This window comes from Amblyomma maculatum, chromosome 5 (assembly GCF_055883805.1).
Source record: "Amblyomma maculatum isolate TAMU_Amacu chromosome 5, ASM5588380v1, whole genome shotgun sequence".
NCBI classification, from domain to species: Eukaryota; Metazoa; Arthropoda; class Arachnida; order Ixodida; family Ixodidae; genus Amblyomma; species Amblyomma maculatum.
The window spans coordinates 142,974,064-142,993,454 of record NC_139348.1 but is presented as its reverse complement, the minus strand read 5'-3'; the positions used below and the strand labels follow the sequence as shown (position 1 = coordinate 142,993,454).

At 45.5% G+C, this 19,391-nt stretch overlaps 1 protein-coding gene across 1 annotated transcript in view; it reads left to right on the top strand.

Annotated features, from left to right (window-relative positions):
- The window catches only part of LOC146189816 (uncharacterized), an 86,411-nt gene extending 74,414 nt beyond the window's left edge, over positions 1-11,997 (top strand). The window contains exon 3 of the mRNA XM_084604573.1: positions 9,345-11,997. Within this exon, the coding sequence (XP_084460699.1) occupies positions 9,345-9,506 (162 nt within the window). The 3' untranslated portion in view covers positions 9,507-11,997. The remainder of the gene's footprint in view (positions 1-9,344) is intronic.
- The last annotated feature ends 7,394 nt before the right edge of the window (positions 11,998-19,391 follow it).

Here is a 19,391-nt window from a genome sequence, read left to right as displayed (position 1 = left end):
TGGTTTTGTGGGACCTGCCATCGAACGATCTTCAGTAAACATCATTTTTTTTTTTTTCAGTGAACGTCTTCCGCCGCACTCAGCAAAAAGAAAATAGAGAAAACGGGGGAAAGAATGAAGAGCATGAAATCCTAGCCCGTCCGTAAAATCATCGGACAGGTCGTGCCCGCCTGCATGTCGAACCGCTTAGTCGCGGCGTGCAAGGCGCCCGCGCCGAGTCACGCGGACTTTATTTTTCTCCATGCTTTCCTTACGGCAGCCAACATACCTTCCGACGCACGAACCGTATCATCGTCTCGTCGAATCTTCCGCTAAAGAACATACAAAAGCGCTGATCAACGGCTAGCCACGCCATCTATTGGGGAAGGCTTACCCGCTGAAATGCGACGCGGACACGATGTCCATGGCCGGGACGAATCCGGCTTCCTGAAGCCGGCTACCCTTTCTGTTGGAAGCTAACAGTCACTCGGAGATATACAAGCAGCGAATGCGTGTGTGGTTGAGGAGAAGGGGGTGGCATAGCGGTGGGCGAAGGAACGTTCAAAGAACACCATATTTACAGACGTCCATACTGAGGATCGCTTCAGAAAACACACAGGGGGGTCCGATCGCACAATACTTCAGCATTATGGTATATGCGTTTCGTGACCACTCGGAAGACTGACAGGTTCGTTGTTATAACATTTCGCTCGCGTTTTTCACGACTACCGCGTATGCTTGCCTGCTGACGAGGCTGGCGCCACATCTTGTCTGCCCCTTGTTTAAACGGCTACCCTTAGAACATCCCACGGCGAACGGAGACCATACAAATCAGCCCGCTGAGGAACTCCGTTTTGGTTTCTTGGCATGAACGTATATGATAGAAACCATATAAATACAACACCAACGCTAATGCACCAACCCTTGACCCCCCCAATCGCTTTGGCTTTCAAGAAGCACCGGCTGCCAAGGCACAATCGCCCGAAGAACGGCCACGACTACGCAAACATGCGGGCATCCGTCTCTGAAATTTCTCCGCGTGAAGCGGAGGCAATCAAAACAGACGCGCGCCAAACGCTACGTAAGAGTGACGCAAGAATATAGAAAGACCCTAGCAGAAGCCAGCTGCATGCCAGAGGATGCGGCGCGCGTCTGTAGACTTCCACAAACTGAAGCGATAGGCGATGTGCGGGCATGCTTTTGAGCACACACGCACACACGAGTGGGTGTTTCCGCTTGGCTGGCCACAACCAACGCCGGCGCAACGTTCGAACGAACGGTAGCGCTACCATCTCCTTCTCCTCTTCTTCCCCCTTTCGCAAGCAGTCATCACAGGCATCCGACCTTCTATTTCCTCTCCTCCGTCACTCCGGGGAAAGCCACGAGAGCGTGCCACGTACAGACAAAAGCTATAGGTGTCCGTTTTGTCTGAGCCAACAGTGGGCCACGCGTCAGGGCTTCGCTGCGCCGTGCTTAATGGCTACAGGCGTATGTGTGTGTGGCGCAAGCGCACACAAGTAGACAAACGGATGTGAGGGACTTAACAGTACGGCCTCCAGACGCTCTCTGTGTGTGATGGGTGCCAAGGTCGCTACGGCTCGGAGAGGCAGAGGGGCGAAATGAGGAGGCTCTTTCGACAACGTTCAGGTACTGGCTGTGCACACAAGTGCGCTGGCAATCGATTGTTGCCCCAGGTTGACGCTGTGTCCGGGCTACTAATAATAGTAACACTAAAAGAGAGGCCACTATGACGGCGGAGTTGGTGATGGAATACTGACCGTACAAATTTGCCACGAACGCAGACGGAGCTGCCAAAGCAACAGAAGGCTTGCGAAAACAATGCACGAAGTCGAATTTTCTTTTTTTTTATTTTGATCCCAGTAGAAAGACATCTTTATCTTCGCGGCGAAGAAATTGCGTGCAGTAGTGTCCATACGCTAAATATCTTCAATAATAAGTGCTGAAAACGCAGGAAGGAACGGAACATTCATGTTTGTCACCATCTCTAATAGAGTGAAGATATGACTCTGCCATCTCAGTATATATATGGCCCTTTCTCTTCCACAAAAACTTCTACTTTTAAACACCATCAACTCTCTCTCTCTCTTTCTGAATGAATGTCCTTCAATCGAGGAAGGTGAAACGCAAAATGTGTCCGTGTGGTCTGAGGTGGCAGTGCACGTTCAATATCTCCAGGTGGTTGTTATTATTCCGGAGCATCCATAACAGCACCTCTTTATCTCTCTCTCTCTCTTTTCACTCCCACCTCCGTGTCTTCTCTTACGGCGTGGTTCAGGTTTCCACCGAGAAGTGTGACAGACACTGTGCCTTTCTTTTCCTATAAACCAATATACAATTTGTAGCCCCTGCCATTCGCGACAGACATGTATCCGTATTGTGCAGCACTCGAACCCTGCATAACGACTAAGTTGGGGAACAGGCAGGCGCTGCATGGTTTCTTTACGGCCACATCATTGAAATCCGATTAAGTCCCCCACTCACCTTTCACTCTACAAGCAGTTCGTAAAGCGAAATAAGACTTAGCCAAGCCCAAAATATAAAGACAAGGGATTAAAAAAAATAAAGAGCGTCACTAATGAGAGCGCTGATAACCGATAACGGCGATCAACTTCCCAAACCGACCCAGGCTATGAGTGACGCCGTACTGTAGAGCCAGATAATTTCGACCACCTGGGGTTCTTTAACCTCCACTGACATGGCACAGTACACGGGCGCCATGCTATTCATCTCCATCGAAACACGGCCACCGCGACCAGGTTTGATTTCGGGTCTCAGCATGACATGTGAACGCCTTAGAGTGCGGCGTTTTTGTTCGCTAATTGAAAGAATAAATTAAATTTCGCCCTGCTGCATGTATCACTTGGCGCGAATCCACTTACATCAGGCGTGCGCAAATTACATACCTTATGGCCCCTACGGCAACCCTTCCGCCCTTACCAACCACGCTGTCAGGTGTGTACAGCGCCACCAATACAATGAAAATTGCCGTTGGTCCAGTCCATAGGCCACTCACTCACTGGTTCCACTGCACTACTCCTACAAAAAGTTATATACCCCTGGCCACTCGGTAACTTCACAGTCCGTTCTACAAATCCCTTTCCCACCGTACCTTACTGTTCTTGCAAAATCTGAGCCGATCCCTTCCGCTGCACTCTTAGCCCAAAACTTCAATAACGATAAGTACGTTTCCATAAACGTACTGAATAAAATATATAATTCAGTAACCTCATACAAGCTTTATTTCATACAATGTCATAATCTGTCACTTTGTACAATGTTTTATTATAATGTATGACATTTGCCTTGCTAAGTAACTCGGGGGATGAACTGCAAATAATGATTGATGACCTAGACAGGAAAAGTAGTAAGGTAGGCTTAAAAATCAATATGCAGAAGACTAAGGTAATGTTCAACAGCCTCGGGAAGGAACAGCAGTTTACGTTAGGTAGCGAAGCACTGGAAGAAGTAGGAGAATATGTCTACTTAGGAGACAGGTAGTAACCGCAGATCCGGACCATGAAAAGGAAATAACAAGAAGAATAAGATTGGGATGGAGCGCATTTGACAAGCACTCGCAGATTATGACTAGTAGCTTACCGGCATCGCTCAAGAGGAAAGTATACAACAGTTGCATCTTACCTGTACTCACCTATGCGGCTGAAACGTGGAGGCTAACCAAGAGGGTTCTACTTAAGTTAAGGATAACCTAGAGAGCTATGGAACGAAAAACAAAATAGTAGGGTTAACATTAAGAGATAGGAAGCGTGCAGAGTGGGTCAGAGAAATAACTTGGGTTACCGACATTCTAGTGGAAATTAAGAAGAAGAAATGGGCATGGGCAGGACATGTAGTGCGAAGAGAGGATAACCGATGCTCGCTTGGGGTAACAAACTGGACTCCAAGGGAAGGAAAGCGTAGCAGGGGGCGGCAGAAAGTTAGGTGGGCGGATGAGGTTAAGCAGTTCGCAGGGGTCAAGTGGATGCTGCTAACACAGAACAGGGTTAATTGGAGAAATATGGGAGAGGTCTTCGCCCTGCAGTGGGTATAGTCAGGCTGATGATGATGATGATGCTGATGATGATGAGCTTTGTGTCACTGTATGATATTGTATGATAAAGCCTGCGTGACGCTATTACAACGTACATTTTTTTCATAATATGGACCACCCATATACGTTTGCGGATCAGGCCAGCCAGTACAACGGGCGAACGATGGCGTTTTCACTTTCCACACAATACGACGGGCAGACGAGAAGGAATGTATTCAGGGTTAACATGGGCTCAAAATACGTGACACATTTCCGCCGAAGGCAGCAATTTTTTCCGGTCCTTCCAGCACTCAACGAAACGCCCGTCTCCGCGTCTATGCCCCGGAGACGCTTGCTTCGCTGCATAAACAGGAGGCGCAGTGGCGAAGACGCACTACGAACATTTCGTAGCGTCTCGTGTTGCGGTGGTTGTTATGGTTATTAATATTATTATTATCATGTGAGCATCGCGTAGACTGCTCGTTCCTCTCTCTGAATTATATCTGCCCCCTCTCCTTCCCACTCATTTACTTGCCTTCTATGTATCTCAACCGTACGAATTATCAACACTGATTTTTAGCAGAGAAACCTATTAAACGACTGTTGCTTATAACTTTGGCGGTCTGTTGCTGAATAAATAAAACTGAATCAAACCTAAAGGTCATGTGGTGCAAACGTCGCCCCTGTGCTGTCCGATTCCAATAAGCGTCAGAGATCCCCAGATGGCCCAAATGATTCTGGACTCCTCCGCCACTGTTTCCCTCCTACTGCACCAGCAGTTTCAGGGTGTTAAAACCTACCATACCGCACCATCCGTTAAAGGTGGGAGCCGTTATTTTTTCGGACGCACATCCTCATGGGCGTTTGTGCGCTGTGGGCGTGTGGGAAAACGGTTCGCGACGCAGTGCGCGTTTTACCCGGCTTCGAACTGACTTCCCAACACCTTGCCAGTGGAAACGCTGGTGGGGCTCATATCCACGTCGGTAAAAGAAATGCCACCTTCCAAAGCAACGTTCCGGTCGAACGCGTGCGAATATCGTGTCTAAGCTTCCATCGAAGAGAGAGAGACGTAAGGGAAGTTAACAGCTACGCACGATTGAACGGGCCGTACGCCAACTGAGGTGCCATATTTTCCTTTCTTTTTATTTCCTAGAGCTCGACTGGGAGTCACGCCTGTCGTCAGAAGCGCAGTTATAACAACCTTCTTCTCTCGCGCGCCGCCATCGTGGGGGCGTGTCACTCAAACGACGCCAGCGTAGCTATTACCGCTTCTCGAGGCTGCGTCGGGAAAGGAGTAACTTTCTTACACTTCTCTCGTTCTTTTCATTCGCATCCGACGTGCAACGCTACGCAGCGTGTGACTCTGGATACCACCTGAGAAACCTGTGCGCGGGCGGTTATAGTACCTGACGTAACCCCCGCGATTGTTCGATGATTGCTTTCGAATCATCGCGTATGTTGTAAGTATTGTGTGCGCGCGCCAGTAGTCGTCGTCACGGCAGAGAAACATTTCCAAGGTCCGTGAGCCACTGGCTGTCTATTTTTTTTTTTTTTTCACAATTTACGTTCCTGATGCATGTTGTCATAAAAACGAATGAGTCAGAGTTGAGTTTGCTCGATTCACAGTGGCAGAATGCGGAAGAATGTAGTAGCAGAAGTAGTAGAGGATTGAATCCATGCCAGTGCCAGCTGGGTGCATTGCAAACCGACTGGCCCGCGTCGATGGGTTGCCCGCTCTCTCCTCACGAATGACCATTAAGAGAAAACGATGGCCCATTCGTCGTGCACAAGAGATTAGACAATGTACATGCTGGCCTCTCCCGCGGTTAAAATAAGCTCACACGCGTGTTTAATCCGGAAGTGCATGTACTGGATATAGAGATAGCATGTTTCTAGCTAGAGATAGGGGCTTTACGTGGAAAAATGCATAAGGGGAGAGTATAGATTACAATGTTATACTGGAAGTCCTGAAACATCTAGATGAAAATGCGAAGAACTGAACGGTGTCCCGAGGCACAGGTGCAGAATCCGATCATTTGGTGGTTCAAGCCAGATCAGTCAGTGCAATAAAGATTTCTTGAATGCGCTCACAATACTTCTCTCTTGTGCGTTGATTTTATCTCCTAGTTTTACTTATAGCCGCAGCTCCTGGGGGTACATTAAACGTTGAGGGTAGGATGGGGACATATCTCAAAGAGAAGACTTCTTGTTGTCGCTGTCGGTGTTGTCGAGGTTGTGTGATCCAAAAATGAGTGAGTCAGTAGTCTTTATTAATCAATGGAGCTGGCACGAAGACCCATTCAACGACGAGGCGAGGGGATGTAGGGTCGGGGAGGTCACATTTCGGTGTCAATACCTGCCTCAAGTGCAAACTCCTAGAGGGATAGCAGCGTGGGTCGGGCCCGAGTGCCTTCGTTGCTCGGTGTTGTCCAAGCCCTGAATGTGGTGATGTGGCCTGGAAAGTGTCCTTTCCTGATGTCGTAGTAACCATGGCAGTCCCACAACATTCGTCGAACCATTGGGGCGTCCATGTTGCATTTTCTACATGTAACTGCGACCCCGTGTTAATCGTCGTATTCTTGCGTGGACTTCGCGTGGTCCAAAAGTACATCGTACGCTTTACAGGACATTTTTTTAGGACACAATTTTACTTCGGCACTGTACACCCCCCCCCCCCCCCTTCCCCCGTCTTCTTCCTGTCCACAATTATTTCAGTTCTCAGGATGACAGGCAGACCACTAAATAGCATCCATACGTCTTTATGAGCTCTGCACAGATCCCAAGTGATCAATCATAGCATACGTTCTACGGTTCCTTAGTGTAGAAAACGCTATGAGTCATAATAACCTCATACAGATTTTCTCACATTAAAGTCATACAAATGTGATACAATCTGATATATTTTTCACAAACTTTATAATATTTATATGATTTGACATGAAATTTGTATGAGTTAGGCACGAAAAACCATGTATGAGTTTATTAACATGGGATAGCTTTCTCATAGCTTTTTTGATAGGGTTGTCCCCATGGCCCGCCTATCACGAGGTGAGGTTTGTGCTTTTTTCTCCAGGTCAGCTTGGAGAAAAAATTGAATAGTAAGGAAAACTCACAACGAAGAATGTAGTCTCGATAGTGTTCACCGTCTTTTCTGTGGACAGTCGGTCGGAATGGATGGATGCAGCTTTTGAACCCAGCGAATGCGAATGCGCTGTTCGATTGTGCGACAGCGTGTTGTGAACTCCGCGTGACTCACAGTCCACACACCCAACTGTTGCGCGCCTGAGTCCGTACGTGGCCACCACATTTTTAGGCATACACGTTGCATCTCTTGACTGCTCGACGGCTCTTTTCCGTTAATTGTGGCCTGCCAGTTGGAATATTTTCTGTCGGCACAGAAGCTGTCAGATCCGCGAGCCATTTTCGTTTTTTTCCCCGCTTGCGTAGCTGTCACTTCGGCCAGAATGAGTCAGAGTCGATCAGCTCGCTCAACTGCGCGTACCAGGATGCGCGCTGTGGATCCTTGGCGATCGTGCGCGTCTTCCAAACACAATGCACTATACCTTCTCGTTGCTAACACGGATGTAGGAATGAATCGCGTCATTTCCAAATGAGCGTATGCTGCACTTCCAGAACTTTCCTTCTTCGGGAACTTTCGTATTTTCCGTTCTTTTTCTTAAGCCACTAACATGCTTACTATTTCACCGTTGTTTCAGCACGAGTACCTAAATGTTCCTAACTAGTGCAACATAAAAATCAAAACGTCAAACGATCGCCGCGAAGACAGCAGCTCCAGTGTTGCGTAGCCTTGTGGTTACGCTTTCGTAGATGTGTTAGAGATTCCTATGCGAGCTTATTACAAAGATAACACTTGTATTTGACTATGCTCGTACAAACCCGGCGAGAGAAATTGACACAGGGATGATCTAAAAGCGCGCAGCTCCTCACAGAGCCTGTGATATCTGGAAAACAAATGCGTGAGCGTGGAAACGTTTCCCGTGTTTTTTTTTTCTTTCAGTAAATCGCGTTCGGATTATGTCCTTATGACTGTATATATCATCACTCTGAAAATTCACGACTTCCAAGACAGCATTAGCCAAGGGCCTAATAATGGCAATGTGTTGGCAATGCCCAGCCTATAGTACCATGTGCATTGTTAACACCCTCTGACACTGGGCCGACGGTTTGTGCTGCATAGATTACTATCGGAAACATATATCTTAAACTTAGAGTAGTTTATGCTGCTCATCTAGGCTACTCTCGTGACGAGGTAATATGGCCCAGTGCAGAGAATAAAGAGCGAACTATCGGCCCAATAAAGGGCGTGTGTTGACAATGCCTGGCCTTGCGTAGCACTGCATTGCCAACACACTCGAGTAGTGGACCGATGGTTTTCGCTGACTAAGTAAGCATTTGTTTTACAATGGCAAAGACACAACAAGTCTTTTGACGGCACACTATAGTGTGCGACTTTACTCCCTCTTCCGGTTGTTTGTTTTGCGCTAGTCAGCAAGTTGAAGTCTTTTGAGTAAACAGCCTCATAGTATGTACCTCCCCCGAGTGATTGCAGATGCCTACGAGAAAGATTCCCATAAGGGGAGGGTTAGGAAAGGGGTGAGAAATGCAATAGAGTACACCCGGAGCTTTTTGGTTATACTAGTAGCATAACTCTCGCAGGACCCATGTTTTAAAATCCGGCAGTTTTATTGGACCAGAATTTTGAGGTTTAGCCGACTGTCACGCCACCTGTGGCTTTCAAGAACTGTGCGCTGCTATTCCATAAGACCGCCCGAGTTCATAATGTGGACACGGTTGAAAAACAAGGGCACCTCAGTCTGTTGGCATCTGCAAATTGGCCATAGGGAGTAGCCTGATTTTTAAGCAGAGTTGCGAGACTAATTTCATTATAAAGCTCGCTCTGTCCGTTCGTACCCCCACCTTAAAGACAATCTCATGTAGATTTTGTGCGCATAACTTAACCACGTGGAAATACCACGTTACCAATCGACAGCAGTCATATTACAGTCTCCTGGTCACAGCAATGGTCACGTGGTCGCAACACGTCCATTTTTATACTTGAAGCGGGAAATTGTGTCGCATTATGTAAATTTCCTTAAATTCTTACACCGCTACGAAATTCTGTTAGTGTTTTGGCACTGCCTCATGGTAAACGCGGTAACTATAGGGTAACAGTGACCATATACGCCAAATGTGGCTTGGCAATACTAGCAACGTTAGCAACGGCAATGCTCTACGCATATTTGCCGTACGGTTGTCATGCAATGCTTAACTCTGTATTGTTTTTATCTGGGCGCAGGTGGTGAAGGGCATCCGGAAGCCGTCCTACTCTAAGCCGTACAGGAAACAGTCGCTCTACCAGACCTCCAAGATGATCCTCATGCCCATCAAATTCCTGGCCAATGGGAAGCCACGCCGGCGTGTCGTCATCAAGACCCCGCCCCACTACTTCCGGATATAGAGAAGAAGAAAATGGCGCGGCGGCGCTCGCGTCACTAGTGATTTTTCGTTCGTCCTGAGCTCGTTGAACTCAACCCCACGCACGTGTGTGACGCTGTGAACAACCGGACCGATTTCACTGCGACCGAGGTGGTTCTTCGTGACGTCATCAAGAAAAACTGTCGGTGGCTATTTCGACACGACCTGACCACCGTGTGCACAGCTTTCCAGTGTGTGCGTGCTTTCGTGCGTTTATATTTTTACGTCCTTTTTTTTTTGTCGAAGCGAATTCTTTCGAAAATCCAACATGCCGAGAAGCGAATCGGCGAACATCGCATAGTGTCGTTGCCTAGCGGCTGTGACGTCAACAATAATGGGCGGTGCCATCTAGGTCACGCGTTGACTGATTTAAGTGGGACTGCTTGAGAGGTGCGGCCAATATTTAGGGGAAGAAACAGTGGTATGGGATGTTTAATTTTTAGCTGTCACGTTGAAATTCTGGCCTGTTAAAAGTAACGAAACATTCAGCATCAAATACCTCTCGAACTAGCAACCTTAAGGGCCGCATTTATTCGAGAGAAGCCGAGACAAGAATCACAAACACGGAAAGTGAGACTTTTGAAGTTGTGTAAACAATGCACCTGTAAAAAAAAATAAGAAAAAGGTATTCTCAGAGTGCTGTACAGGTTCACATGCAGTTCGACGTACGCCACGACATTGAGCTTTTTCTTCGCCCTTACATGGACCGATTTATTTTCTTTCCTCTCGCGTCTTTTATGGCTAGAAGACATTTGGGACCCCTCATTCAATGTGCGCAGGTCGTTAAATTTTTTGTGCTTCCTAGTCAGTGCAGTCCTCCTATGCAGCACTGACTCCGCTTTCCGTTTCACCATCATAAACTGCCACTCAGCTCTCGTTCGTTTACAAATGGCTCTTCCCTGGAAGTCATTTTCATTTTTTTCTTTTTTAGTAGTACCACCGTGATAATTTCTCGCGCTCCGAGTTTTGAGGAGTTGCATGAATGGACCTGAGTGGTGCGGATTTCAGCTTTCTTCCTTTTTTTTTTTCTTCGTCGAGAAACTTTACCTTTACAAGTATTGAAAGCCTCTGCCTTTACATTTCTCTGCTGTGCTCACCGAGTTGTTTAATGCGGTCGGGAGTGTTTCAAAGAGGAAACTGATTAAGCGCACCAATTTGAACAGGGTATCTTACCGCAGGCATTTTACGCTAAAGTAGTTGCCGTGATGAACACGACGAAGTGCTTAGGGTCTCTGCTATTTTGTATAATATTCTGTGTGTACTTGATTCATGCCAGAGGTTCTTAACACCGCTCTATTTGCAAACAGTTCTCGCTAAACAACAGCAGAGCACCGCTATTAATTAAACTACTCTTAAAGTGAACGCATTCTGCTATATAGACCAGTTAAATCATTAAAGCATTGTGGCTGGTACGTGCTTTGAACAGCGTTATGGCTGCTACCCTGTTAAATACTCGCACTGAGGTTGCAGAAGCTAGCAGAGTAGAAAGGTGGAAATTTTATATTACCGCTCTAACTTCTTAACTGTACCAGGGCGGCGCCCACGAATACGAACAGGTGCTAGAAAATACATCTGTCGACTCATCCCTGCCATATAGAGTCGTCGTGTAAACAGGTCAGCCCATTTTAGGCCATTCAAAGTGTCCATTCTTGTAAAGCAAGCAAACAAGGGCTGAAACTCATTGTAGAGCTGTCTTAAAACGCTGCTCACTCGCATTCGTTGTGCTTGCCTCGCTTAAGGAGTTTGTAGTGCCTTGTTGCAAATGGGTTCAAGTGACAGGGCTAGCAGTTTGTGGCACGTTACATAAAAAGCAGCAACGTCCTCAGCCAGTTTCAATGAAGCAGCACACGGAAAATGTTAGACGGCAGAGGTGTGCTCCGTAAACATTTGTCCTTACTTACGGACACCGGAGGTGTGCAGTTCGAAGATTACTTCTTAGCTGCCAGAACTAATACATTTTGTAGACATCGTAGTTTGAGAGGAAAACACTGTGGATTACGACGAGTGTGACGTCGGTACTCGCAGCAGGTGTAAAAGCGTCACCTTACAGCGGATTTAATGTTTCTCCTTTTCTCTCCATTTGTGTCGGCACGACTTCCGCCACTACGAAAGGTTGCGCCTGTGTAAGAAAGAGGAAAGTGTTGTAAAAGCTTTATTACCATGAACGGCTGAGAACGTTTGGTGTCGATGATTCATGTTTGCGTGGTTGTAAATTTTGCGAATGTTCTGAATGAGTGTGCTTGCTCTTATAGTCCGTGTCAGTTTCGTACAGTGGGCAGAGTCACGTAGAAAATGACTGAACGTCCTTATTGTTTTGTCTTGTTTTTTTGGCGAACCAAGTGTGCACAAGCTTCTACTATGGCTGTAAATCGCACCTTAAAAACTACGTACAACTAATTCTTGGAATCTCTTTTACTTTGCCACGTACGCTCGTTCTCTGAAACACATGGAAGTAACTCACATCATCTGCCAGAAATAAGTATATATATATATATATATATATATATATATATATATATATATATATATATATATATATATATATATATATATATATATATATATATATATATATATATATATATATATATATATATATATTAGCCTTCTGATATTGCATCAAGGACGCGTGCTTCTGAGAACTGAAGCCACTCATAAAAACTTAACATGAAAATTACATCCGTGAACGGCAAGTCCGGAATATTCCTCACGTATTTCGTTATTACCTATAATTTTTCAGTTGTTTTCAACGTCAAAATAAGAAATTAACGTTCACAGTGAAATAGTGGCTTCATTATATACTAAAGGTTTACGTGGCTGCCTCACTGCACGGAACTGCAATGGTCTAAAATGAATCTCTTTTCGACTCTTCCCCGGTCATCGCCTGAAAGCATCTGTTTCATTTTTTTTTTTCGTCGTACGTATCCGCAAGCTCGAGACACCTTTAGTTAAGAAAATGCTTCCTACAGTCTTCCGAGTCTCGTCAAGTGGTGTTCTGTCCTGAAAACTGGCCAATGTGCGCCGACTGCCGTCCTTCAAGAAGGAACATTTACGACCACCGTTCAAGCTTCACGCCTTATCAAGCTTCGGATTGTCCTGGAATGCTTATTCTAGCTCCAACTTTCCCGTTTTATTATGTGAGTCATGTAGTGTTCATTTTGTATCTTGATATTCTCAACCGCCAAGTGCACAGACTTGCGTGTTTTGCGACTCTTTCTCCCTCTTTTTGTGATCGTTTTATCGACGTTTGTAAACAAATGCTTAGAAGTGTTTCTTCTTTTTTTTTTTTTGCACAATAAAAGGTGTTTTTTTTCTTACCTAGTTTCGAGAGGTGCCACTTCATGGTAGTCAACCTCTGGGAACCACATACACAGCTTCTCGGTACTCAGACAGAACGGACCTTGAATTGTCTTGCATCATGGGAAGAGAAGATAGTGTGTGTGTTGGGGGGGGGGGGGGGGGCGGGGGGTAAAACAAGAGAAAGAAGGTGGCTACACAGTATGAAATAAACACAGAAAAAGTATTGAATGGGACACTTAGTTCGTAAGTCGAGCCAACGTTTCAACAAGGGGACTTGTCTCCGTATGGGCGAAGACGTCCCCTTGTCGAAATGTTCGCTCGGCTTACAAAGTGAGGCCCCCTTAACCGTTCTTCATGGCTGTTTCATCCTCTATACATTCTGTTTTACTTATCTTTTACTCTGTACTTCATAAACCCGTGGACTATACGCTAGATATTAATTTTATAAAGTTTGCTCGCTCAGTATTTTTAAGCTATGCAACATGGAGGTGAAACCGGATTCATGAAAGCGGTCTATTAAAATTTGCTCACAAGCACAGTCAATGAACTCTACAGCACAAGACTACGTTGCGCGAAAACGCTCAATGGGCAGAAAACAAGTAAGCGAGAGCAATTTCCTATATGATTATTTGGGAAAATTCCAGTCAACATCAACAGTGTCGGGGAGCGGAGCACCAACAAGTGTGGCTTCAGCACAAGCTCGCTTAATACGAAGGCTGCAGGGGCTAATCCCCGCAGTAAACCTTATCCTTTCTCCTTCCTACCCTTCCTTTTTGCGTCTTTTCTGCGCGACCAAGATCAATACTGGCTACTAGAAGCATCAGTCGTGCAAAACGAAATTGAGTGCAACCGTAAGCTTCGTAATTCAAACAAATCTACAAATTTTCAGGCATGATAGATCCCACTAGCGTATGCAAGGGACATACACATGGATATACAAAAACCAGTGAAGAAAGCAGCCTCTTCCGTTATGCAGTGCAAAGCAAGGTTGATCGCACTCAAAAAGCTTTATTCATTGCAACGGATAATGTCAACGGCAACAAAGAAAACGAAGTGCCTTGACTTTGGCCCTTGTCATGTGCCCTTCCCTTTAATTGTGGCCGGAGCGCCGTGCCCTAGATGTTTTTATTGCCTTTTTCGCCTTGAGGCTTGGACCACGCAGCAAATAAACGGAACAGTAAAGGAACTATGGAAAACGTGTGAAATGGTGCACACGTGTGCCCCTCTGGTATTGGAACTTTAAGCGATATACAAATGTTACGGTTCGCCTGCTGCTTGTCCATACATTCAGTGTAGTTTACCTCTCCGCCGACGCCGTCACCGCTTCAAGTAAGCTTCACGGCACAGCAGACTTGCGCTGCAGAGAAAATGCCGAAACACAGCGACGCTACTGTGATCTGTCAGCAGGTAGGTGGCGCCGCCTGGCGTCCTGGACATAAACGGGGCGTACGACGAAGTAAACAGGGAACTCCTGTAAAACATATTAAAAGAAGAAGGTATCAGTTATGAGATAACAGAGCTCCTACAGGAAATATACCGTGATAACAAAGTAGAAATTACATGGGAAGGGATAAGAAGTACGGAAGCTGTCAATGTATGCAAAGGATTAAGACAAGGTTGTCCTCTATCACCGCAGCTGTTCATTCTTTATATGATAAATCTGGAGCGGAGGATGCAATAAAGTAACCTGGGTTTTAACCTGTCATATAGATTAGGAGTAAATGCGGTAGAGCAGCGCCTCCCCGGTTAAATGTATGCTGACGATATTGTGCTGCTAGCAGAGAGTCGGGAAGAATAGCGAACTCTAGTTAAGTATTGCAGAGACGAAGGGGACGCTCTAAGCTTCAGTTTTAGCGCAATGCAGTTAAGTCAGGCCTAATGATTTTCATGGGCGCAATTGATCAGGGTCTTAAAATACAAGGCCATGAAATACCCAGAATAGCATAATATAAATATCTCGGGGTATGGGTAAATGAAGGATTGGCATACATTGAAAAGCATGAGCAATCACTTAAAGCAAAGGGGCGAAGAAATGCCGGGATAATGAAGCATGGGGCATTGTGGGGATACAACAGGTATGAGGTTTTGATGGGTATTTGGAAAGGAATTATGGTGCCCGGGCTTACTTTCGGAAATGTGGTTTTGTGCCTAAAATCAGAGGTGTAGTCGACATTAGAAATAAATCAGAGAGCTGTCGGGCGATTAGCACTAGGTGCCTACGGCAAAACTACAAATGAGGTGGTAGAGGGAGATATGGGCTGCGCATCTTTCGAAGTACGAGAAGCTCAGAGTAAAATATTATATGAGGAACGCCTGAGGAAATTGGACAGTAACAGATCAGCAGCTAAAGTATTTAAATACCTATACCTAAAAGGAGTTGACTCACAATTGAGGAAAAGAGCAAGGAAACTAACCAGTAGGTATGCTGGTCGCAATGACGAATAAATAAAGAGCGTTAAGCAACAGGTGAAAAGCACAGAAGGTAAAAATTAGATAAATTCGATGTTGGAAAAAAAAAAGTACAGAGTGTGGAATTATACCGAAAGTGGAAAAGGCAGATCAGGAAAGAAGCTTTCTCTGATAACTCAAGAAGCGTGCCCTATACTTTATGAAGCTAGATCAGGGTGCCTTAGAACACGCAGCTACAAAAAGAAATTTAACAATGAAGATGACGCATGTGCTGTATGTGATACCTCCAGTGAAACAATTGACCATATTATACTCGAATGTGGTGGTATCCATTCTGATGTCGATGCAGGCGCAGTCACTCTTCCTGGAGCTCTGGGGTTTAGAGATACCAGTGGCCGGGTGAATGAACCCAGCAAAAAACGATTGGAAGATTGGTGGCTTAAAAGCAGAAAAGTGACACAATGTTAGTAATGTAGAAACAAAAATTCAATAAATAGAATGATGATATAGTTAATTAATCTAAAACAATAATCAAGATATATGGAGGGGGGGGGGGAGGGAATGGGCATGATAGCTGCTACCCCCCCCCCTTCGTTTTAAAGGATACGCTCCTATATTCCATCCATCCATACATTAAGTCGTTTTTTTTTTCTTTCACGCAGAAAGCAACGTCAAAACATTGCATTGCGGTAAACGCAGTGTCAACATTATCGCGTGTACATGCTACATGGAGACTTTTTTTTTCTCTTAATGTTTAGAGTAGTCCACTTAAACATATATGAGATAAATATGTGCGTACTGTGCAGCTGGATTGTACTGTAATATTCTACTCCACTATGATTGTACACGGAGTACAGCAAGTCAGACATCATGTACGTGGTCAACCTTAATTATTACATGGCTGACTATAATTCTGTTATCAACTTTTTTCTTATCTTGAGGTGTAATATTATTTTTCAAAATTTAAGGCAGTCAAAATCAAAGGTCGCTACTCTTCCTATATTTTTTTCAGTCAGTAAAAGGTGATTCAAAAAGTCAAAAGTACGCGTTTTGAAGACTCTTTGGTTTGCCTAACAGCACTGCATGCATATTCATAAAATCACCGTCATCATCGGGCGCCAATTCTGCAATTACCTAAATAGTTATTTAGTGCGTTTTAGTTCTCTGGTTTATGAGAGATTTTCAGTACAGAACTTCCTCCTGCAAATATTTTTATTTTCTGTTTTGAATCAACTATTTTTAAAACTACTTAATCTTCCTTGAAAATTGTACACAAAGTCGGGCTTTAACTAGTCCGTACGAACGTGCTCCTTTGGCCAATATGAGTAGCGTACGTGTCTCAGGATCAAAGGTCCCAGAGGGTTCGATTCCTATGTTACCCTCTTATCTCAAAGTGGTGGTGGTCTTGTGACGTCAGCAACCCGACAACCAATCAGCGGCCGGCTACTTATACGTCACCTGACAGCTACCGCCTGGCAGAAGCATGCTCCTGGTATTTCATGATTTCCGGAATATAAAGCCATTTTTGGTGGACTTTTTTTTATAAGCTTTCACACAAGGTTTCGTATACTGCTGCCTCGTTCCTCACGGTACGTTTATATGCATCCCTTGTCAAAAGCTTAGATGACGAGTGGATTCGCTTATAAGCCGTGTAGGGCTTTTGTAGCACTCATGGAAACCATGATATGTATAGGGGTGAGGATCAAGCCCCTCCACCTTCCAGAGGTTTGCAGTGCTGCGAATGCGTGGTGAAACCACTGCGCAAGGAATCTCTGTGCTCTAAACTTTAAAAAAAGCTGTGCTTCTTTCTTTCAGTTTTGAGCCAGTAAAAACAACTCTCACGTCATATTTTTGCACGCTTGTTTTATACGTCATATTTTTTGTGCGTGGTTATTGATGAAGAGAAGCTGAAGCAAGAGCAGCAGAAGGACGCGAAACTTCAAGAAATGATCGAGGGATAAACTAGCTGACGACCCGGAGTCTTCAAACGGATACGCATTGAGCGCATCTGGCTTCCGTACCCGACACAAAGGGCAGGCGCGCCTACAAGAGAAAGATAGATTTTACCGCACGTAGTCTGAACGCGGCTTTACGTGCATACCATTACGCAGTATATTCCGGTAATTTCGGTCCAAGAAAATTAGACATAAAATTGAATTAAAATATTTCTGGCCAGAAATGAGGAAGTCGATTGCCTAGTACTGGAAATAACGCGCTCCGCTTCGGGAGTTTGGAGAGGTGAGTGCACCTACGACTGTTCTCTCATGGCTGTTCTGTTCAAATTCGCGGAAGCCATTCCAATGAGTGATCAAAGATGCCAACAGTGGCGAGGAGTTTTGGCGAGAAAGTCGTTTTGCGTCACGGTGTGCCCAAACACTATACTTACCGACTAAGGGAGTAATTTCACTTCCAAGCTTGTGAAAAGAGTGTGCCAGCTTCTAAAGGCCAAAAAGCTGAAAACAACAGCATACCACCCAGAATCTAATGGGGCAGTAGAGCGGCCGCTGAACCAGACTTTTAGGCAGCTGCTCTCGCCCGTTGTGGCACGATATGGACACATACCGGGCGTGGTCTGCGCGCCTTTGGCAGCCCTTTTTCGCCTTTTGTTATAGAACATTTCTAGGAATAATGCCACCGACTTTGAGAGGTTGCCACCTGAATATCTTCTCACGTAACATAAAACTTAGTACACAAAATGGTATACCGGGTTTTTTACTTACACCTTTCAGAAATGCGCCGTCATACCAAGACGGCAATGCTTCCCTGTTACAGCTTCGAACTACACTAAACCTATATTTCATTTATTGTAGCGAAAGCTACGCAAGACTATTCGAATGAGTTTCGCCGTACCTGCCCTAGGCAACAACTGCGCATGCACCGTAACCATGGCAACCAGCCGCACCTTTACATACAGCGCGTTGCGCAATTAGAGGCGCGATGTAAAATGCTTCTCCCAGCTAAACCGTAGAATCCTAACAGTTCAAATTTTGCACAGAAGGGGAATTTTGTCGCTAGTATTTTTTAATACCAAATTTGTTTGGGGTACTCGCCTGATTCGATCAGTAGAACTCAAATGTTCCCATCTTATGCGGCGGCGACTACGCCAGACGAGCCGCTGCCCCAGCGATGGTGCTGGTGGCGTCACCTCATGCTGCTTACAACAACTCTGTAGCAGCAAAAGAGAATAAAAACGTTTTTGGCAGAACGTTTGAGTTGTTGTAAGCAGCATGAGGTGGCGCCACCAGTACCATTGCTGAGACAGCGGCTCGTTTGGCGTCGTCGCCACCGCATAAGATGGGAACATCTGACTTCTTTTGATCGAATCAGGCAAGTACCCCAAACAAATTTGGTATTAAAAAATACTAGCTACAAAATACCATTTCTATGCAAAAATTGAACTGCGAGGATTCCGCGGATTAGCTGGGAGAAGCAATCTGCATCGCGCCCGCCGCTACGCAGCGCCGGTCTCCATCGCTGCGCCTACTCGTGACGCCACGTGCCTCTGTATGCAGCATCACTGCGCATGCGCAAATCATTCGTGGATTATCCAGTTACTCGTCAGGTACGTGATGCTCTTCATAAAGAGCACGAGGGTAGCAGCATCCCAGTAAAGCCCCTTGATAATCAATGGGCTGTACATCCCAACCATCCCAGCAGATGCGCGCGCCAGCGCGGAGAGAGGTAGTTTCCACAATGCGCATGTGCCGCTGATCGAATTGGGCAGGAAAGCGTCTCGCGACATCACATGCGCCAGGCGTGATAGTGGGTTTTGCTAGAAAGCCAGTGCAGATTGACGCATTCAACGGAACGTTGGTTGTGTGCTATGTTCGGTCACCTATACAGCCAAATCATTCACTTCACATTTGATTCAGCAGCTTTTAACTCGTCTAATTTTTATCCTCGTTTTTTAAAGATACTTGCCTGGCATTCTATGCACGTGTGCATTCTCGAAAACCATGTAGCAATTACTACTATCTCCTTTTATTTTCTTTAAATGAAGGCATATACTCGCAAGCCACATCCCCTTCGAAGGTTATATATTCAGTTACGAGAGAAGACCTGTTTGTTCTGTGCAATGACAAGGTTGCGTGGCAGTTGAGCAATACAGCGAGTACAGCATCTGCAGACTGAAGGAACAGAATGGGAAGGTTGTTTGTGT